Here is a 23310-nt window from a genome sequence, read left to right as displayed (position 1 = left end):
GATTTGAACTCAGGTCTTCTTGACTCAAGGCCCAGTGCTCTGTGCACTGTGGCTCCCCCCATCTCCCCTAGTCTATCTGCTGGAAGAGGAGAGGGTCTTCAGCAACCTCAGATGCAGCAGAGAGGCTGAAAAGCAGGATGCTTTGGTTTGCATCTGGTTTGTCAATAAGGACGTTTTCTAAAACAATTCTAGGTGACCTCGAGAGGCTTCGAGACTCACTTCTGATTCTGGGTTTGTGACTTTGAGTCTGTGTGAACAGTTTCTCATCAGTAAGTATGTGAATCAGTGAATCACAAAGCATTTATTGAGCGGGCGCTGCCAAGCACTGGGCTGAGTTGCAGAGGCTACCCCTGCCCTCAAGGAGCTCCCCTTCAGATGAGTGAGAAGCACAGCGAGGCACATGTAAGATACATGTATACACAGAGGGGAAGGGACGAGGGTACTGGAAAAGGCCTCCTGCAGGGGGATGAGCTTGGACTGAGCCTTGGAGGAAGCCAGAGAAGCTGAAGGTAGGGATGAAAGAGCAGACAGTTCCAGGCATGCGGCTCAGCCAGTGCAAAGGTCTGCTGTCAGGAGATGGAGGGTCATGTATTAGGAACAGCAGGGAGGCCAATGTGGTCAGATCTTTGAGTACTCAGAGGGGAGCAAAGTGTTGCATGTCCAATTCATTGATTTGCTCTCTTTTATTGATGTACACATTTAGAGATATAAATTTTCCTCTAATTACTGCTTTGAATGTATCCCACAAATTTTGAAACGCTGTCTCATTTTTGTCATTCTCTTTAATGAAATTATTGATTGTTTCTATGATTTGTTCTTTGACCCATTCTTTAGGATTAGATTACTTAGTTTTGTTTTTTGGGGTTTTTGAGAGGCAATTGGGGTTAAGTGACTTGCCTAGGGTCACACAGCTAGTAAGTGTCAAGTGTCTGGTCTGCTTAATTTTCAATTAATTTTTAATCTATGCTTCCATGGCCCTTTGTTGAATGTAATTTTTATTGCATTATGGTCTGAAAAGGGTGCATTTAATATTTCTGCTTTTCTGCATTTCGTTGTGCGATTTTATGCCCTAATAGAGTGTCAATTTTTGCAAAGGTGCCATGTACCTCTGAAAAGAAGGTACACTCCTTTCTATTCTCATTCAGCTTTCTCCAGGGGTCTATCAGATCTAACTTTTCCAAGATTCTATTCATTACCTTAACTTCTTTCTTAAGTTTCTTTTATGGTTATATTACTCCAGTTCTGAGAGAGGAAAGTTGAGGTCCCACACTAGTATAGTTGTACTGTCTATTTCCTCCTATAATTCATTTACATTTTCCTTTAAGAATTCGGATGCTCAATTGAGGATTGACTGAACAAGTTGTTGCATGTGATTGTGATAGAATATATTGTAATATAATAAATGATGAGCAGGATGCTCTCAGAAAAACCCGGAAAAACCTACATGAACTGATACAAAGTGAAATGAGCAGAACCAGGAGAACACTGTACACGGCAACAGCAACACTGTGCAATGACCAACTTTGACAGACTTAGCTATTCTCAGCAATACAATGATCCAAGCCGACTCTGAATGATTTATGATGAAAAATGCTATCCATCTCCAGAAAAAGAACTAATAAAAGTCTGAATGGAGATCAAAGTGTGCTTTTTCTTTATTTTTCTTGGTTTTTTGTCAGTGTTTTCTTTCACAACATGACTAACACAGAAATATATTTTGCATGACTGCATATGTATAACCTATATCAAATTGCTTGCCTTCTCAATGGAGGGCAGGGCAGAAAAGAGGGAGGAAGAGAATTTGGAACTCAAAAATTTTTACAAACAAATGTTAAAAAATTATTTTACATGCAATAGGGGAAAAACAAAATTTTAAATTAAAAAAAAGTAATTTGGATGCTATGCCATTTGGTGCATATACACTTAGCACTGATATTACTTCACTGTCTATGGTACCTTTTAGCAAGATGTAGTTTCCCTGCTTATCCCTTTTAATTAGATCTATTTTTGCTTTTACTTTGCCTGAGATCATGATTGCTAACCCGTCTTTTTCCCTTCAGTTGAAACATAATAGATTCTGCTCTAGCCCTTTAGTTTAATTCTGTGTGATTCTCTGTTTCAAGTGTGTTTCTTGCAAACAACATATTATTGGCTTCTGGTTTCTAATCCATTCTGCTATCTGCTTCCATTTTATAAAAGAGTTCATCCTATTCATATTCACAGCTATAATTATTAACTGGGCATTTCCCTCTATCTTATTTTCTTCTGTTTATTGTTCTCTCTCTCTCTCTTTTTATCCTGCCTCTCCTCTAAAGTCTGTGTCACTTCTGACCACTGCCTCCCTTAATCCATACTCCCTTTTATTACCTCCTCTTTTTCTTATCCCCTTCCCCTCCTATTCCCCTGCTAAGTAATACAGATTTCTATTACCAATCGGGTATGTATAATTTTTCCTTTCTTTGAACTAATTTAGATGTGAGATTTGAGCATTGACTGTTCCACCTCCACCATCTTCCCCTCCACTATAAAAGTTCTCCCGTGTATACCTCTTTTGTGTGAGATAATTTTCCCTATTCTTCATTTCCCTTCCCTCTTCTCACAGGGCACCCCCTCTTTCTCACCTATCCATTTTTTCACATCATTTCAACATAACTGACTCATGTCTGTGCCTTCTTTCTACATAGAATCCTTTTTTTTTAATATAAATTTATTTATTTTTAGTTTTCATCTAAACCCCATCTCCTCCCTCCCCAAGATGATGCACAATCTGATATAAGGCTATACATATGCATTTCTATTAAACATATTTTCACATTAGTCATGTGGTAAGGAAGAATTAGAACCAATAGGAGGAACCACCAGAAATTCACAAAACAAAACAGAAGGGGAAAAAAAAAGCAAATAGTAGGCTTCAATCTGCATTCAAACTCCATAGTTCTTTCTTTGGATGTGGATAGCATTTTCCATCATGAGACTTTTAGAGATGTCTTAAATCTTTGCATTGCTGAGAAGAGCTAAGTCTGTCAAAGTTAGTCATCACATTACATGGCTGTTACTGTGTACAGCATTCTCCTGGTTCTGCTCACTTCACTCAGCATCAGAGCATACAAGTCTTTCCAGGTTTTTCTGAAGTCAGCCTGTTCATCATTTCTTATAGCACAATAGTATTCCATTACATTCATATACCACAACTTGTTCAGCCATTCCCCAATTGATGGGCATTCTCTCAATTTCCAATTCTTTGCCACCACAAAAAGAGCTGCTATAAATATTTTTATACATGTGGGTCATTTTCCCATTTTTATCATCTCTTTGGAAAACAGCGCCAGAAGTGCTATTACTGGGTCAAAGGGCATGCACATTTTTATAGCCCTTTGGTATTTACGTTGTTGTTTGATGGATTCTCAATGTCTCATAGAGTCATTAGCTTCTAGTTGATCAACTCTAACTTTTAAGGTGTTGTTTTCCTCAATTAGCTTTTGTACTTTCTTTTCCATTCAGCCAACTGTACTCCTTAAGGAGCTGTTTCCTTCAGTTGACTTGTGTATCTCCTTTTCCATATGGCCAATTGTACTTTCTAAGTAGTTTTCCAAGCTATTGACTCTTTTTTCACAATTCTCTTGCTTCACTCTCATTTCTTCTCCCATTTTTTTCTTCTACCTCTCTTACATGACTTTTAAGCTCCTTTCTGAGCTCTTCCATGAGTTCTTTCCGGGCTTGAGACAACTTCCCATTTTTCTTTGGAGTTTTGCCCGTAGGTGTTTTGACATTGTTGTCTTCTGAGTTTGCATCTTGGTCTTCTCTGTCACCATAATAACTTTCGATGGTCAAATTCTTTTTTGTTGTATTTTTGCTCATCATTTTTTTTTTGGCCTTTTTCCTTTCTTTTAAGTTTGAGCTCTGTACCCGGTATAGAAGGGTAATTGTCTCAGGCTTCTTGTAACAGTGGCTGCAGGCCCTGGCTATTTACCTAGTGCTGCCCTGATGTTGCCCTGAGGCCCCCAGGAGACCTTCGTGTCTGGTGCTGGGCTGAGACGGTAAAGTGGGGGGTGGCTGGCATGTGCTGCTAGAGGCCAGCTTACCTGGTGCTGAGATGGGCCATAGTAGTGCTGTGTTGCACGTGCTGAAGCCTGGTGGGGTGTTTCTGCATTTCTTGGCATTACACTGAAGCACGTGGAGGTCCAGCTACTGGAAGATGCCTATTTGCCCTGGGCTATGCTAAAGTATGTGGTGGTTCTCAGAGCTGTAGTCTGCTGATTCCCCTGGCTATGCTAAGGCACATGGGAGGTCCTGGTGTTGGCACCTGCCTGCCCCACCACACTGAGACTCAGCATCTTCACCGGTTTGCTGAGGTGGAGCTTGCTGGGATGTTTCCTGTCCTGGAATGTGAGACTGACCTTTCTTGCTAATCTTCCAAGTTTCTTGGGCTAAAAGATTGTTTCACCCTGTCTTTTTGCTGGGTCTGCTGTTTCAGGATTTGTTTGGGAGCACTATTTTATGGATATTTGGAGGTGAATATGGGACAGTTACAGCAATTTACTGCTTACACCATCTCTTGGCTCCCAGAAGTTCCCATCTTAAATAATTTTTTTTTAGTTTTTTCAAGGAATTCTTTTTGAGCTTGTGTCAAATTCACATTTTTCTTTGAGGCTTCATTTGTGGCCATTTTGACTTCATGGTCTTCTGAGTTTGTGTCTTGATCTTCCTTGTCACCATAGTAGCTTTTTATGGTCAGGTTCTTTTCTTTCTTTTTTTTTTTTGCTCATTTTTCCATTTCTTGATATTGAACTTTATGTTAAAGTTGGGATTTATTCCCAGTGTAGAAGGTGAGTAGGGCACTGTCTCAAGCTTCAGGGTTTTTTGCAGTGTTGTTTTCAAAAATAGTTCTGGGTGTCTGGAACTTTCTGGTGTTTCCAAGGTGTTACAATCTGGGGAGGGATGTGGTCACTGCTCTCCTGGTCTGTACTCTGGTCTTTACCCAGGAAAGGCCCCTGATCCCTTGGGACTGCAATTGATACTGCTCCTCAGGGCCCCTGTTCCCTTGGGGTCATGATACTGTGCCTTGGGGTCTCTGAATCCTGATGAATGAAAGCAATACTGCTCCTCAGAACTCCTACTCCCTCTTGACTGAAGATGCTCCTCTCTGCCCTTGAACTGTGACCCAGAAGTAGGTATAGACAATGGATTTGCCAAATAGCATCTGGTCCTGCACTCAGTGCTAGCACAGAGGTCCCCCATAATCTCAAACCAGTTGCCAGGTCCTCTTACCATCTCTGGCTTGAGAGCTCCTAAAGCCACTGCTGCTTGCCACCACCATCCTAGTCCCACCAACAGTGTTTCAAGCATCATTTTTTCCATTACATTTGATGGCCTCTAATGAGTAATGAGGATTTCTGGCTGCCCCAAAGGGCCAGCCAGAAGACACAAGGCCCCTCCCAAAAGAGTGATAACACATTTAGCATCACACTTTAATTAAGGGCATGACCCAAGTGTGAAGTTTTTTCCTGAATCCTTAGGAGAGAATCATTCTAATAACAGCTAAAATTTATTAACTGCCCTGGCCACCTCAACTCACAAAGATCTCTTCTTTCTCAACTCTCATGTGGTTCCAAGCACTTATTTGGCACTTACCACATACTGTCTGGTGTCAGTATTAGTTTTCTTTTCACAAGCCTACGCCCTATCGCTCCAACTAGACCCTGACGACCTCCTAGACCATCAGCACCAGTTCCCACCCCCACCCCCAGAACATACCAGTGCTCAAGAATATTCGATTGATTGCTTACTTTAGGAAGCACAAAACATGAACGGCAGGTATCATCGTAATTTATTTCCACAAACTTGTATAACAGCTGAACGCTGCTTTTTCACTCTTTGCTCTTTAAAATTTATATTACAAGTTATAGTTGGATAGCTACAACCAAGAATACAAGGGAAAAGGTGGAATTAACTTGCATTGTAAAGTGTTTGAGAGCTGGAAGAGATCATGATTTCTGATTTTACCAATAAGCAAACTGCCTCTCAGAATAAATTAGGAGAGACCTACAAATGAAGGAAACTGTATTAGGTTCCCCCAAAAGTACATAGATGTAAAGGGGCAGAAATAAGAAAAAAGATAAGAGCAATACTGTGGATGAAAGCAAGGAAAGACAGGAAGGGTAAGAGTGAGAAAAAGCAAGATATCTTATGAAAACCAAAGAATGTTGCCCAGAAGGCACCTGAAATGTCCAGTCCCAAACGATAGCTGTCTGCTCCCAAGCGCACTCCATGAGATGTTTTTTCAACCAAAGCATGTTCTTAGCTAATTAGCACACATGAAGAGGGAAGCCGGTAGCACTGAACCTGCTCTCACTGTATGACTGTCAGGACAACAGGCCTGGGTCAATTAGTAACTGTAAGTGAACTGCACAGTCATTACGTTTATGCTAGAGAGTTCCATTCACATGAGGCCCCTTTCCCTCCCCACTCAAAAAGTAGGATGCCCTACTTTAGCCCAGCTCTCTCATTTCACAGATGAGTAAGGTCCAGAAGGGAGGGGTCACAAGATGACAGAATCAGACCTAGAAGGGCCTCCGGAGAGCCCGTCGAATCCAACTTCCTCATTGTAAAGATAAGGAAATGGAGACACAGAGCAGTTAAGTAATTTGTGAGGGTAGGCAGCCAAGGCAGGATTCAGACCCAGGCTTCCTGATTCCAAGTCTAGGGTCCATCTACTCCTTTGATGACACGTCCTCTCTTCAGCCAAGCACCTGAGTAGTCCCACAAGTGAGTTCCTAGATTATGATACAAGTTCCCACCTCCTCAAAGTCCCTGAAATATCTTTTTTTCTTCTCATTTTTGATTTTACATGAATTTGCTGATTCTTCCATCCTATTGCCCCCAACATTAAACAATTCAAAAAAGAAAAGGAAAAAAATCTTCATAATATGCATAGTCCAAAAGAGCAAAAGAAAGTCCCCACATTAGGGCCATGTGCAGAAATGCCTATCTCATTCTGTATTTTAACTCCATCCTCTTTCTATTATAATTAATCTTCAGTCCTCTGGATTAGTGCTTGATCATTGCACTAATCAGGGTTCTAAAGTCTTTCCAAGTGGCTTCTCTTTACAACGTTACTGTTGTTTACAAAGTGTTCTTCTAGTTCTGCTCCCTTCTCTCTGGATGGGCTCATGGAGGTCTTCCCAGTTTCCTCTGAGGCTGAGCACTTCATCCTTTCTTATGGCACAATACTATTCCATTACACTTATATATGCCATCATTTGTTTGGTCTTTACCCAATAGGCAGGCATCCCCTAAGTATCCAGCTCCCATAAATATCTTTGTACAATAGGGGTCTTACTCCTCTTTCTTTGATCTCTTGTGTTATCAGCTTAGTGGTAGTATAGCTGGTTCAAAGGAGTTGTCTGTTTTAATCACTTTGGGGGCCTATTCCAAATGGCTTTCCAGAATGACTGGACAAATTCCAGTTCTCCCAAGGGGGCGCTGCAGGCTCTCAAACATAATTTTCTCCTTTTGCCATCTTTGTCAAACTTAGGGTAGAAGGTATAACCTCAGAGTGATTTAATTTGCATTTCTTTAATTAACAGTGATTTGGAGCACTTTTTCATATCATTGGTGATAGTTTGGATTTCTTTCCTTGAGAACTTTTGTTCATATCCTTTGACCACTGATCTATTAGGAGAATGGCTCTTCAGTCTTATAAACTGTAATCAGGTCCTTTTATACCTTGAGTATAAGATTTTTATAAGAGAAATTTACTGCAAAGATTTTTCTCCCAGTTAGGTATTTCTCTTCTAATTTTAACTGCATTAGATTTGCTTGTGCAAAAGCTTTCAATTTTATATAATCAAAATTGTCCATTTTATTTCCTGTGAACTTCTCTGTCCCTTCTTTTGTCATGAATTCTTTCCCTATCCAAAGAGCTGAAAAGTTAATTTCTCCCTCACCCCTCTAATTTGCTGAGGATGTCACCTCTTATGTCTAACTTATAAATCCATCTGAATTTATCTGGATACATGGTGTGAGATGTTACAGATCCTGGAGCATTAAAGCATTTACTATGTGCCAGATCCTTGATCCCTCCAATCCCTTAAAGGTGCCTGTCCTGATCTCCCACTCCAGGAGCTTAGCAAATCTGCAAGAAACAAAGCTGAGAACCAGCACACTGAATGACAGCCAGCATCCAACACTTTAATGATCATACACAATTTAATAAATTCTTATTTTAGGTTAAATTTCATGTAAAAGTATAGGACTGGGGAAGGATAAATAGTCTGCGTGAAAGGAATCTGGATGAATGAAGCACGGCAACCCAAAAACTAACATAATCTCAAGTGACATGAATAGCCAAGGTATCCAGGACAAGGGAGGGGACTGACAGTCTGCCTGAGTTCTGCTCTGGTCACACCACACAGAGAATATGGGATCAATTCTGGGCCTGAGGCTTTAGGAAGGATATTGACAATGTCCAGCTTGTCTAGCAGAGGGTGACTGAGATGACAATACTAACAATGACTGCATATAACTTGTCTAAAGCTCCCAATGACTCTGTAGATAGGAGAGTGGAGGAAGCACAGAGGTTGCCCTAGGAGACTCTAGACTAAAGAGTGCTTCAAGCATTTGGAGAAGGAATCTGCTTTATCTAACTGACCTCAGAGAGCAGGACTAGAAGCAATTTTGGCTTGATATTAAAAGGGAAAACTTCCTAAATAATCAGAGTATTGAAAAAAGAAAGCAGAATGGGTGGCCTTGGAAGACAGAGGACTGCTCATCACTGGTGGTCACCAAGAGATAAGCCTTGGGAAGGGCTGTCCACCTTCCACAGCAAGAATGCTCACGCCTCTGTTTCCCTGAGAATCTCTGGTTTCCATCAAGACTCAGCTCCGGCACCACCACACCACCCTTTCTCGATTCCTCCCATCTCCCTCTCAAACTCCCTTGCATACAGACATTCTGTCTATATTTACACGTGTGCACACATTCTCCTTGGGATAATGCAGAAGATCCTTGAAACCAGGGCATCTTTCACTTCTGTCCCTGCATCCTCAGGCACATCAATAAATGCTTAGTGTTTGGTATGACATTGATTCTCTCTTGTCAATGGAAGCAAAGTTTCCCACCTTACCATTCCCAGTTCTGAAAGCCGGCACAGCACAGTGGAGTGAACACTTAGGATCAGACCCTGGATTCAAACCCTGTTCCAACACTGACTCTCCAAGCCTCAGACTTCTCATGTAGAAAATGGGGAAAATACAGCCCTGTTGTAAGCAAAGAGCTTTGTAAACCTGGAACTGCTACAGAAATTACCAGGGTGATGCCTGAGAAAGAGCGCAGACTAAAAGAAGAAGCCTTCTGAGCTACAGGGAGAAGCGATCATCGCATGCAGAGACAAGGACTCCAGAAGCCAAGTAAGGCTCGAGCAGAAAGTGGAAAAGAACAGCCGCTGGCCCCGCACCTCGGCAGACGGGCACCCAAGCTGCTTCTGAGGCTCGCCATTACAACCAAACAATGGCATATCTGCAGAGACAAGAACAGCTCAGCGGCTCGGGTCCTCCTTCCAGGTCTCCACTCCTTAATATCCGGGTTGTAGGAAATGCTCCCATTGTTCATGAGCAGCTAATAATTCTGGGACTCTCAGGGATAAACTAGAGGGTGGGCAGGCAGTCATCAAGAGCTAAACCAAGTTAGGGCTGATATGTCAGTCCCACAGAAATCCGCTCCAAACACACTCATGCCAAAAGTTAACTTTTTAAAACTTAATTTCCCCCATAAAAGAAAACTTAAAAACCCTACCAAATACACAATACAAGATACTTCATATAGTGTTTTAGGAGCATTTACTTAAGGAATGTTCATTAACGTTTATTACTAGGTACAACATACCTAAGCCCAGGGAGGATACAAAGATAAGCATGACACAGACCCTGTGCTAATGAAGCTTACAATCTGGTAGAATGGCTGTATTGCTAGCATACTAGACAACAGAGTCCAGGTTCAAAAAGATTTTGGCAGTCTAGGATATTAAGCTGACTCTAATAGACTGAAATGTAATAGGGATAAACAGGATCACAGACTAGCAGATCCCAAGTTGGAAGAAGCCTCAGAGACCACATAACGTAACCTCTCATTGTACACATAAGGAACCTGAGGTTGACATATGTTGTGACTTGCCCACAATAACACTGAGAACAAGCATCAGAGGCAAGCCCCCTGACTCCAGAGTCAATGCTCTCTTCAGTCCCTACATGCTGCATCCCCACTGCAAAGTCTTACAGTTGGGTTAAAAAAAAATTACTTGAAGATGGGGGAGCAATTCATCAGGAAAAGATCTAGGGGCTTGGGTGCACTCCAAGCTTAAATGTCTTAAGTGGAATACAGCAGTGAAGAAAGCCATGTAATCTCACCGAGAAAGGACTAGTGTTCAGCACTAGGGATGTGATTGTCTTGCCAGGTCAGACCACATTAAGAGAATTGTGTCATTCTGGATGTCACAGGTTAGGAAGAACATTGATCTGCTGGAGAACCAAGATGGCGAGTTTGTGCCATATAACAATTCAATGACGAAACTAGAGATGTTTAGCTTGGGAAAGAGAAAGCTCAGTGTGGCCATGCGAGAGTTATCTCCAGTGATCTGAAGAGCTTTTGCAGGGACAAGAGATAAGAAGACTTGCTCTGCTTGATTCTGGAGGGCCTAAGCAGGAGAACTTCCCTACTAGAAGTCATAAGGAGGTTTCTGGTAATCAGAGCTCTCCAAGTTTGACTATTAACACTGAAAAAGAATCTGACCCATCTGAATAAAGGGTCATGGCGCAGCCGGTCATTCAAAACAACGAGGCTGCAGTGTAACAAGGGCTTGAGATGAGAAGCCAATCGTTGGCACACGACGTGGAAGACCCTCTTTGGAACATTTACAGGAAGATAAATCTGAGCTGATGGGCACCAAAAGACCTTGCTATTGGAAAAGACCAAAAACTGAAAGTTAAGGGTAAAGCCTACAGGCTCAAAGAGAAGGAGTTAAGGCTACTTTGCAAATAGCCATTGACCTACTGTAGTAAATTTATGTAACACAGTGACATAGAAAGAATGCTTGATATATTTCTTTTATGGACATGCTAACCTGGGACACTTTCATCTGCCCCAAAAGCATGGCTAGAGAAACTGAAATCATCCACAACATTCTCAAATGCAGGTTATTGCAGCCACAGAATACAGGGATTTTCTACCTGGGGTCCATGAACTCTCATGTTAATATTCTGACAACTACATTCCCCTGTACTTGGTTTATTTTGTAATTCGTTGTACTGTATTTGATTTCATGCATTTAAAAACATTATTGTGGGAAGGGGTCCACGGATTTCATAATAAGACAATGCCCAAGGGTTCCAAGGCACATGAAACAGAGTAAACTCCATAATAAACAAACAAGTCTTCTTTTCCTTCTCTCTCCACCAGTGATTCTTCTCACTTATTCAGCACTGAACTTGATTATCTGCTATGCACCTACTAATCACAAGGCCCTGAGGCCAGGCTTTGGGGAGAGGAAGTCAACATGAAACTCATTCCTGTGCTCTAAGACCTTAGACATTTAAACCCAGCTGAACTCTGAAGGAAACTAAGGCTTTAAAGAACAGAAGTGAGGAGAGAGGCAACTCTGGACTACAGAAGATGGAATGCAGATTTTGGGCAAAGTAAGGAGACCCATATGACTGAAGAGTGCATGAGTTATGGGAAATAAGTAAGGAAGGGTGGGCTGAAGGATATTTGTGAAGGGCTTTAAACGTCAAGCTAAGAAGTCTGCATTTTATCTAACGATCCTAGGGAAGATGTATGAGCAAGGAAAAAACATGGTCAGACCCATGCTTCAGGAAGATTATTTTGACGAGCATATGGCAGAGGGCCTAGAGAAAGGAGTTACTAACAATAGTTAGTAGGCTATCGCAATAAATCCAGGCAAGAGGTCATGAGTGCCTGAATTGAGGGGATATCTGTGTGAGAAGAAAAGGATGGATTTGAAAGAGGTTGCAGGAGTAGAATTGACAAGCTATGGCAATTGATTAGATGTGGAGGTGTTGAGGTTTAGAGGTTTAGGGGTGCTGGGACCCTGAAATCATGACACACAGTCCTGCTTAAATGAATATGACCTAAGCCTTCTTTCAGCCAAAGACAAGGTTTATCAAAGAGCTACCATATTGGCCAGACTCTTAAGGAATCTAAACATTACTGAGCTATTGGCTGGATTTTAAGAATCTGAGCACCTTAATGGAGACAAGATGGACCTTATATACAGGAAGACTGTGAGGAGGATCTAGGAATGACCAAGTAATTTGAGGTGACTGAAGGAGGGGTCTAAGGAAGATCTGGATGGGAGTGGCCAGTAAGCTGGAGTGAACAGAAGACCAGGGATCTGGACCATGTGGCCAAGGGAGAATAGAGTCTAGCTAGGATTAAGGGTGGGAAGTGGCCAGGGGCAATTGGAAGGTAACAGAACAGAATTGGGAGATTGGGCATAGCCACAATGAAAGGCCAGTTGATAAGATTATAGCCTCAGGTAAACTCTGGAGATCTGGCCAGGTGGGAAAGTCCAGAGTTTTACCTTTTTGGGGTCCAGATCTCAAAGACATGGTCTTTTCCTTTTAGGGGTTCCGATCCCATCCCCATCAGAGGTAAGAGAAAGTCAGGCAATGAAGATGACTCAGGCTGCATACCTGTCTGGTATCTTCAACAGAGAAGAGTTGGGAGGGATGGGTTTAAGAGGGAAAACTATTAAGATCCATTTCAGATACACTGATTTTGGGATGCTTAGGAGACATGTAGGTAGAGATGTCTAGCAGGAAGTTAGTAACATGGGACCTGAGGTCAGGAGCAACATTTGGACTGGATACGTAGATCTGTGATTCATCTACAGAGATAACTGAAGTGACAGGAGGTAACATGAAGGCCAAGTGCAGGGCTACACAGAGAAAAGAAGGCCCGAGACAAAACTATGGTCAATAGTTACTGATGCACAGTAAAGAGAATGGAACCTAGAAGATGATCCGGCAAAGGAGACTGAGAAGCAGATCAAGGAGGAGAGACAGGAAAGAGAAATTAGCATTAGATGAAGTGATTTCTTATCTTAAGTAACTGAGTCCATTCAGATCTTTCCAAGGAGGAAGCAGCAGGACCCAATAAAAGGCATTGTATACCAGGCCCCAATATCTGCACAGAGGTGAAATCATAGCCAAATGATTACAATCAACTAAACCATAAGCATTTAGGAAGCACCTGCCATGTGTCAGACACTGTGCTGAGTGCGACAAATAAAGGCAAAAGACAGTCTAGACAGACTCTCAAGAAGCTCATGGTCTAATGGGAGAGACAGCATGCCAGTAACTATGTACAAACAAGCTGCAGATGGGATAAACTGGAGACAATGAATAAAGGGAAAGAAATTAATAGGGGATCACAAAAGGCTTCTCATAGAAAATGGGCTTTTAGCTAAGACCTGAAGGGAGTCAAGAAGGCCAAGAGGTGGAGATGAGGAAAGAGAGAGTTCCAGGCATTGGGAACAACCAGAGAATGCCCAGAGCCAAGCGGTGGAATGTCTTGTTCAAGGAACAGCAAAGAGGCCACTATAACTGGATCACAGACCACTCGGAGGGTAAGGTACAAGAAGACGAGAACAGCAGGAGGGGACTGGAGTGTGAAGGGTTCTGAATGCCAACAAAAGATTTTATATCTGATCCCAGAGGTGATACGGTGCCACTCAAGTTTAACCGGGTAACATGGTCAGATCTTCACTTAAGATTAGGAAGATTAATTTGACAGCTGAGTGCAGGAGGGACTGGAGAGACTTGAAGCAGAAAGACGAACTAGCAGGTACGAGGTGATGAGGGTCTATACTAGGCTAGTGGTGATGGGGTTGGGATCTGCACCCCAGAAAGGAAAAACCCTGGACTTTCCTACATGGCCAAATATCTGGCTGTCTGCCTTAGGTTATAATCCCATCAAGTGGCCTTTCATTGTGGCTATGTCCAGTTCCCCAATTCTGCTAGCCCTCCATTGTCTCACCTTCCTATGGCCCCTGGCCACTTCCCACCCTTAATCCTAGCTAGGGCTCCATTCTCCCTTGGCCACTTGGTCCAGGTCCCTGGCATTCTGTTACCTCATAGTCCCCGTAGACTACTTGTCCACTCCTAGATCTCTCCCACAGTCTTTCTGTATATAAGGTTCATCTTGCCTCCATTAAGGTGCTCAGATTCTTAAAATCTAGCCACTGCTCAGATTCTTACCATGTAGCCAATAGCTCACAGGTGCTCAAATTCCTTAAAAGTCTGGCTAACGTGGCGGATCTTTAATAAGCCTTGTCTTTGGCTGAAAGAAGGCTTGGGTTGAACGGGCAGGACCCATGTGCTCTGATTTTGGGGTTCCAGCACCCCTAAACCTCAACAGTGGCACTGTCAGAAGAGAGAAGGGGGCATCAGACATGTACAAGAAATGTAAAATCAACAGGCCTTGGCAACAAGTTGGACATGAGGAGTGACGAGTTGAGGATAACAGCTAGGCTGTGAGCCTGGGAGGCTGGGATGATGGTGGTGCCCTTGCCAGAAGCAGGGTGGTTCAGAATAGGGCTGTGCCTCAGGAGCAGAGTGAAGGCCAGTTTGGATGGGTCTCAGATTGAAGGAATGGGAATACAGTCTAACAAAGCTGGAAAGATCCATCGGAACTGAGCTGTAAGCTAAACAGAGTTGTTCATACAATATCCTATGGCACTGGAGCTGAGTGAATAGGGAAATTGGTCCAGTCAGATCTGCACTTAAGATCTGGCAGCAGAGGTTTACCAATCACTTTACAAATATTATCTCATTTGATCCTCACAACTCAGAATCTAGGTGCTATTATTATCCCCATTCTACTGTTGAGGAAACTAAGGAAGACAGAGGTTAAAAGACTTGTCCAGGGTCACCTGTCTAAGGCCAGATTTGAGATCCTGACTCCAGAGGCCAGCACACTATACACTTTGCCATTTAGCTGCCTAAAGTAACAGCCATGAACAGCCATTCCAAAATAATTAAGTTTGCATAGCTAATCCAATTTAGGGGTGCTTTCTTAACAGCCTAAGTTACTCCTCAGGCTTGAATCTGCAGAAGTTTACAATGCCCCTTACTTTGATTTCTGAGAAGTTAAGGAGATGAATATAAAAAGAGGTAGGCCATAGAGGTGTCATTACCACTCTCCACAGAAGCCAGATTCCACAAAGCCCAGTGACCAAGAAGGGCTGGTGTCCATCGGAGGCCCATCCCTCTGAGTCTCGGATCTGAACACAACAGAAATGACTTTCCTCCTCCCGAGGACAACAGGCACACTTACTCTCAGACTGGAAGACAAAACCGTAGAGCCACACCATCAGCAAGGTCCACAGCACACTCCACGCAATCAGCTGCCACGGTTCATATTTGGTGCAGTGTCCATTGACATAGTTCTTGGCATTGATTAAATATACTTCCAGGATTTCCTGATAGGGCTCGATGGCCTTCTAGAAATAAAACACAAGACAAAGAAATGTCATAAGAAAGAAAAAGAAAATTCAGTTTTTGACTATTTAAGTACTCTTGGTTTATTTCATTTCCCAACTACCATTTTCTTTTACACTTAAGAACCTCTATACTCTTACCCCCAAATACCTAATTAATTTCCCATCCAAAAAAACCTCAATTCCAGACTGGCCTACTATCTTAAATCTTTTGCTCACATCCTTTGCTTAGGGAATATACACACCAAAATAAACACAAGGTAACTTAAGGAAGGAGAGTAAACTGACAGCTGAATTTAAAGAATGTCCCTGAGTACCTGAGTCTTAAAGGAAGATGAAAATTCAGAGAGGCTGGGACACAACCCAGTCACGGAGGCTTGCCAGCATTGCCCTCCTGTGTCAGTTATCATTTCATGTGACTATGTCTTAGCTTCCTAACTGGCCTACGAGTTACAGAGGGGAAGGGCCCATGACCCTCAGAGAATATGAGAGTCAGAAACAACTTCCAGGGCCATCTGGCTGAAACCTGAGCAAGAATTTTCTCTACAATACACTGAACAAATGATCCCTGCTCAAAGACTTCCAGTGAAGGGAAAGGCACTTCCTTTTGAGGCAGCAATTCCACTTGGGAACAGCCTATTTGGGTATCAGGCTAGATAAGCTCTAAGCCCATTCCATGGCCAAAACCTCAGACCCTATGAATTAAAAGCTCTTTGAGACTGGTTTAGTGGAACAAGCCAAATCCCTCTCCCCCATGAGGGTCCTCCCCGTACATGACCCAGAAACAACAACCATCACACGGCCACACACAGCAACAAGTACAGTGAAGTCACATAAATGCTACTGCCGGTGGCAGCACTTCTGAATGGCCTCAGCAATACTCCCCAAAAGAGAGCTGGGAGGAGAGAATAAGATCTGTAGCATTTTGAATCACTACCACTCAAAGAAGGAATCGGGACAAGCGTTCTTCAAATTCATAAGACAGAAGGGGAAAAACGGCTTCATTTTGTTTGAGGGCTCTAGCATAATTAGCACACAGCAAGTAGGAGGCATTCTCTATAGGACCCTACAGAAACACAGCAGCTCCTCTGGAGACTGATGTCTATCCTTGGCCACTCCCCAGGGCCACACTACTGCTGTCACCAAACACAATCGTGTTGAACGCTGGCAGCCGCCAGAGTCCATGCTTTGGTAGGATCTAAAGACGCTGTCATCCACAAAAAGTGCTATCACGTTCCAACGGCTAAAAAGAGGCTTCTGGTGAGAAAGTCTAGGTCAAAGAAGTCAAATTAGTGACTGAGAGACAGGGAAAGTCAGTCAGAGAGAATTCATCTTGAAGATGGTGGTTTCTACCTAGTTACCAACAATCAGGACTGACAGAAGGGAACAATAAACATTTCAGCTGGAGAAAAATAAATCAAAATGCTTGGGTGTTCATATACAAAAGGAACTCAAAATCCAAAGTTTGTCATTTTTTCCAATTAAACTCAGTTTTGTCAATAAAATATGCTTCACAGCTATAGGAAGAATCAATAAAAAGTCTCAGAGAGGTTAAATGATTAGCCCAGGGTCACAAGGTTAAAGGCTGGTCCTCACACCCCCAACTCTTGACTCCAAATCCAATATTCTTTCAACTGCATCACAAAGACTCCCACTAATTCCTCACTGCCCACAGGTAAAATGGGTAACCAACGGCCCCCATTCTGAAAACTCAAAATGCAAGATAACTCAGCAAACAGCTGCTTCAAGAGACACTGTCTCCTGTTAGCCACAGAATCTTGTTAAGACCATACAGTTCACCCAGTCTAAACCCCTCAATTTTCAGAGGAAATTCAAGTCCAGAAAAAAGTGACTTTCCCATGGTCACACAATAGGTCAGTGACCACAATGTCCTTCTCACACTCGGGGCCAAATCCTGGGCTTACTGATAGTGAATATCAGTGCCGGTGCCAATTTAGCATAAACAAACAGGCTTAGTCCTTGGGGGATGAAAAGCCTTGCAGCACCGCTCAGCTTACACATTATTGGGCTCTGTGGGCCTCTCGGGACAGTCTCATTGGGAGGAGGCTGTTCTTTGGTGCTCTGGGTGCAGGCATAACCCCCAGAGAGAATCCTGATGTAACTCAGCCTTAAGGAATCTTTTAACCCCTTTTAAACCACAGGCATGCCAAGATTTACTTTCTCTGTTCCCAAGTTCCTGAATGACTTCACCTTAACTAGTAAAAACTATGCACATGGGGGCAATTTGTGTAATAACAAATGGGAAGATTGGCTCTACAATGTTCTGTATGACAAGCTTAAATGACAGTTATGTCATGGCTTATAGACAGGAATGTAGATAATGATAGCAAGAGAAATGAAAACTTCACTTTTTAATAATTACCTTTTTTAACCATATCTTCTAGCTTAAAGCAATACATTCTTTTACCATGTGCACACACAATTATTACTCTGTAGCCTAAGGTGATTCCAATTTACTACACCTAAGTATGAACGCTCAGTGTTTACCCTGCCAGAATCCAGTGACTTTCCGGGACAGGTCTGGGAGTCATCCCCCTCCTCCAGATCTCATTTGCCTTCTGTGGGACACAAGGGACACAAAGCTAGCCCCCACCAACACACAGAAGAGGAAGAACATACCAGCAAACAAGGAAATGTGCTGTGTAGGAGAGGTACACAGTACCGTCTTCAAGGGTTATTCGGGGTAGGGGCAGAGGGCAGGCACTACAGGAACACAGATAAGTAAGTCTGAGACAATTTGAGGACGAGGAAAGCAGGAATAACTGGGCGAAATCACATAAGAGTTGGAAAAGAGGTGGCACCTACGCTATGCTCTGAGGAAGCCAAGGATTCTGAAAGACCACAGGGAGGATGAGGAACACAGAAGTGCCCCCAGGCACAAGGGCGAGCTACAAGAAAGCTTGGAGGCAGGACAGATGGAGTATGAGGTTGGAGGCAGGGTGACAAGATGGGAGGCAGCAGGGTGGAGGGACAGAAGGGCATAGCTCAGTTTGGCTGCAGACTTCACAAAATGAAGAAATATTAAGATGAAAAAGGGAGACGAGAGCTAGATTGTGAAGGGCTTCAAATGCCAGCTGAAGCAGTTTGCTGATCCTAGACCCCAAAAGGGAAGAGAAGAGTGGTGGGCAGGGGAGGACATGGTCAGACCCTTTAGGAACACCAAGGCAGCAATGAGGCACGGCATGGCACAGTCATTAGAGGAGCAGCCGTGGACTCAGGAAAGTCTAGGTTCAGCCTCCAACGCTAACACGTATTAGAAAGTCACTCAGCCCACCAACGTTCCATTGAGCTCTCTAAGACTAGCTTGCCAATGGCATGGGGAGTGAAGGGAGTTTTCAAGTAGGAGTTCCCCACACTGATGAAATCCCAGATTAAGAAAAAAAAAGCAGCTGTGGGGAGGAAGGATTAGCGACAGAAGAGCCTAGGCGCCAGGACTACAAATAGGAGGCTTTGTAAACAGTTCAGGCGAGAGGAGATACAGGCCTAAAATACTGAGGTGGTGGCACTGTGAGTGGAGAAATGACAGATGAGAAGAATGTTGTGAAGACAAAATCATTAAAACTTGGCAACTAATTGGACACTGGTACAAGAGAGAAAAATTGAGCATTTACTTCAATTAAAACTTTATGAAGCACTTACTGTGTGCAGGGCACTGTGCTAGACCCTAGGGATATGCAGCCAAAACAGCCCGTTTTTAAAGGCACTTACATCCTATTGCTTCCAGTCTGGATGACTGGAAGGATGGTGGTTCTCAACAGAACTAGAGAAATCTGGTGGAGGGAGAGGTTTAGAAAGGAAGATAACGGTTTGCACATGTGAAGCTGTCAACGGTACATCCACAGGAAGACATCCTCCAAGAAGGGACAGTCGGAGACTGGGGGTCAGGAGAGATACTCTAAAGGTGGCTTCTGTGGAGTGATAAGCTACACAAATATATCATAGACTTAGAACTGAAAGAGGCCAGTGAGGTCAGCACCAACTCCTTCCCATCAAGACGAGGAAACTGAGGCCAAAGGAAGCTAGGTCATTGCCTGAGGCCAATTCCACATTAGGAATCACAGCTCGGAGCTGGAACCTGGCCTCCCACCCGGCCTCCCCAGGTCACTGCTCCTTCCACTGCCTCTTGCCAGACCTCTTCTTCCTTCCCAAGCCTGCAAGCATTCTTCACGACTGTCTGTCATGGCAAACGCTCATCACATACATGAACCAAGATGACCGGGCATCCCATGAAATGATGTTTCTTGTTGCCCTTGGGTGCAGGATAAAATCCAAAAAGGCCAGAGCGCCATCTTTGTCTTCTGGTTTCCTTTGCAGTGGGAATGCCAACACTGGCATGACCCAGTTCCTCCACAAGCACACCCACTTGCCAATTACTGGACAAGGGTCTCACATCCAGTGTGCCAACTTCTAACCACATTCTCACACAGTTTAACAACCGTGTAAGCCTTGGCTCCTGTCACTGAAGGAGTACAAGGGGGCCCTGCAGGACTGAGGGCCATGAGGAGGCAAGAGAATTCATCACCTGGCTGACAGCATCCTAGTGACTTGTCTCTCTGTACTTAGCTAAGGGTAGTACCAGAAAAACAGAGGAAACTGTGGCCTTCTAGGTCCTTGGGTGAGGCCTTTTGACTGAATCCAGATTTTATAGAACGAATCCTTTTATGAAGGGGATTTGTTCTGTGAAGTTTGAACTCAGTCAAAGGGCTGCACTTAAGGGCCTAGGGGGCCACATGTGGCCTCAAGGCTGCAGGTTCCCCACCCCAGAAATAGCTCGTGTGACCCCTGTTAAGTCACTTCTCCTTTCTAGAGGGGAATCTTAAAGGAAACGTGTTTAGCCTCTAAATGTATTAAAATCATACTTAAGTAAATCTTTTTAAATGATGAAACAAATGTTTATTAAATGCCTACTGCATAGCAAAACACTATGTTGGGTGTTGCAAGAGATAAAAATTTTGAGAAAACAGAGTCTCTTATTCACAGATGAAATAAGCCACAAACTCAGGTAACCATAATATACAACATTATGTAAGTGAATTAGAGAAGTGTAAAACAATACATGACGTGAAGTCTAATTGAGAAGGTCTTTACAGGAATCAGGGAGGGTTTGATATATTTGAAGGGAAAATGACCTTTTTTTTCCAAATGAGAAATTTATTTGAATAAATCAAATAAAAAAATGTACCCTATCTCTGCATTTAGAAGAATATGGTGGGCATCTTGGTAGTGAAACGCGATTTGTGATGGTGATACCAAACTCCACGGGGCAGTGGGGAGGAATGAAACTGCTTGACTTCAGGCCAGTGGTACTTGCTAGCAAGAATTTCTTCTACTTTCATGATACGGATGGAGTGGGCCCAGCCACTGTGATGGGTCCCCACATCTTAGTAGCAATGAGTGATAGCATCAGCAGTGGCCAGGTCCCCATACTCCCTGTACATGACATGGGTCCCTCTCCTGGAACTGATACAAAATCAGATGCCAAAGTTTTTCACCCTTAGAAGGAACTTCTCAAAGACCAGTCCACAGTATACAGTTTCTCTAGAACTCATCATCTTTTTTAGCCAGAAAATAAAGTGCCAGAACTGAGACTCTGCAACAACACTGATTAGGAGCAAAGATACCCAACCAATAAAGGTGTGGCATTGGACTCTTGGGAGTGAGCCAGTAGCCCCCACCTACTTTACACTCTCTAAGGCTTCGCGGTGCTGGAGCTTCACTCCCTGTCAACTCCAAAACACAGAAAACAACTTTTAGGGGAAAAAACCATGCTCAAAATGTTAACAGTTTTTTGGCAGGATTCCAGTCAACAAATCAGCACACTAGTAGATTTTTGCCTGTCCTAACCATCCTATTTCCAACAAAGTTGAAGAAGAAACAAGGTAACTAAAGGCCAATATCCTGTTAGAAACTGACAGTAGCAACAGTGACTGTCGTATTATTTCTAAAGTAGATGATTAATCCAGTTTTTCTGTGACCCTTTGAATCTAGCAATGGACTGATTGGCCTGCCATTCAGGTGGGGCACCAAGTCCATTGAGTTTATAGGGAGAAATACAAAAGTCAGTGCCAATCCTGATTTTTCAGCATTACATGCATAAACTTCCACTGATAGCTTACCATTCATACCTAATCTTTGGCAAGATATTACCTAAGATTAAAACCTTCCACCCTGAAATTATGTGATCAGGGAATAGGTTTTAATCTCCTCTGCATCTCCCTTTCTTCTCCTCTGTCACTACTGCACAATGCAAATCCCAAGAGCTTTTCAAGAAGAGCTGGAAACTCTGGCTTCACAACCTAGAAAAATGTGGAAGACAGAAGCGTGTCCCACCCAGATTCTCAGAGACTGCTCTGGGAAATGGTCTATAAGACTGACCAAGACAAGCTAATGAAAACTACATGGCTTAACAAGAATTAAATTTCAAGCTAAGGAATAAGGTTACATAATAAAGTGACAGATTCTTCAGGAAAACAGCCAGGGAGCTGAGACACTGTCTTTCTCCACAACAACCTAGAAGAACAGAGAGCCAAAGGAAGAGCATTTCATCCTCTTTCATCAAGTCACAAATCTGTAGCTTCAAAATCCAATTGTAAAACTGGTAAGAAAAAACAAACATTTTGGGGGGGCATCTCAAAAGGCACTCGATTATAATGACCAAGACTAGTGAATTCCTCCCTTCCCTCCATCTTGAATGATGCTCATTGAACATAAGGAACCAAGTCTTAGAAGAAGTGTTAGAATGGAGGTGATCTGCCAATCTATGCTCTTTCTCCTAATCACAAGCTACTGATCACAATCAATGGGAAGACACGTATTGTCAGTGATGATCAGGGCACCTTTATTAAGTGCCTGGTGTGCACTGAGAACTATGAAAATCAAGTAAGGCTCTCTTCACTAAGTTGATCATTGTGGCAACACAGAAACTCACTTTCATGTTCACAAAACAATATGACAAGTACCCAAGATAAAATCACCCCATACAACTAGCACTCATCTCCCCAACCAATCCCAATGGGGGCTGGGGGGACCGTGAAACAAAAGAAAATAAAAGCTGAACTGCAACTAAATAACTATCTTGCTAGCAAGGATGAACAAAAAGGAATCAGAAAAACAGATTTCCCCAAAGGATCTTCCCTTCTCTAAGAAAGAAAAGACAGGCAGAGCTGGGAATGAGATCTCTGAGACCTGCGCTGTGATTCAGATACCAGATGAATGACAGGTGGGCAGGGGAGAAGGAGGTTTTTGCTTGTAAGCACCCATACCTTGCCCTCTGCCATTCTTTTCCCCGTTTAGGCCTCAAATGCTCCCCCATTTTCTCTCTGGATATCACTTCCCTTTAACCCAGAAATGCTGCAATTGTCACTACAGCCCCATTGTCACAAATACAACTATACATACTTTATATTCTAGCTATATTATCAGGGGACTGAAGAGCAGAGAATACTAAAAGAATACTGAAAAGCCTAACAAAGAGGAATAAAAATGAGGAGCTTATCATATGGAAGGTTGGGAAGTAGATACTCCTCAGGAAAGAAGCCTCAAACGGTGCTAGGCTTTATAATATAGAAGCTCAATTGACATATCTTTTGCTTGAATGAAAAGGTGCAAAGCTAAAAACTACTGTGTAAAAAAGGGAGGCACAATACAAACTAATACCAAATAAAGTCACCAAATGCTCCTATTTATTAACTACTGGCCAAGAAAATCAATCAAGGTGAGGTGAATTTTGTAAAAAATGCAAGGATTATCTGAGATTCATTTCTGAGATCTGGGCTAAA

The 23310-nt window shown here is 42.9% G+C and overlaps 1 protein-coding gene across 2 annotated transcripts in view; it reads right to left on the bottom strand.

Moving 5' to 3' along the window:
* The window catches only part of SGPL1 (sphingosine-1-phosphate lyase 1), an 85565-nt gene that overhangs the window by 49039 nt on the left and 13216 nt on the right, over nucleotides 1-23310 (bottom strand). For both annotated transcript variants that reach the window (XM_020994532.2, XM_020994534.2), the window contains exon 3: nucleotides 15349-15514. In XM_020994532.2, the coding sequence (XP_020850191.1) occupies nucleotides 15349-15514 (166 nt within the window). The remainder of the gene's footprint in view (nucleotides 1-15348; nucleotides 15515-23310) is intronic.

Source organism: Phascolarctos cinereus, unplaced genomic scaffold (genome assembly GCF_003287225.1).
Source record: "Phascolarctos cinereus isolate Bilbo 61053 unplaced genomic scaffold, phaCin_HiC Scaffold_3;HRSCAF=262, whole genome shotgun sequence".
NCBI classification, from domain to species: Eukaryota; Metazoa; Chordata; class Mammalia; order Diprotodontia; family Phascolarctidae; genus Phascolarctos; species Phascolarctos cinereus.
Note: the sequence above shows the minus strand (reverse complement) of the source record. Positions and strands in the feature narration are given on the sequence as shown.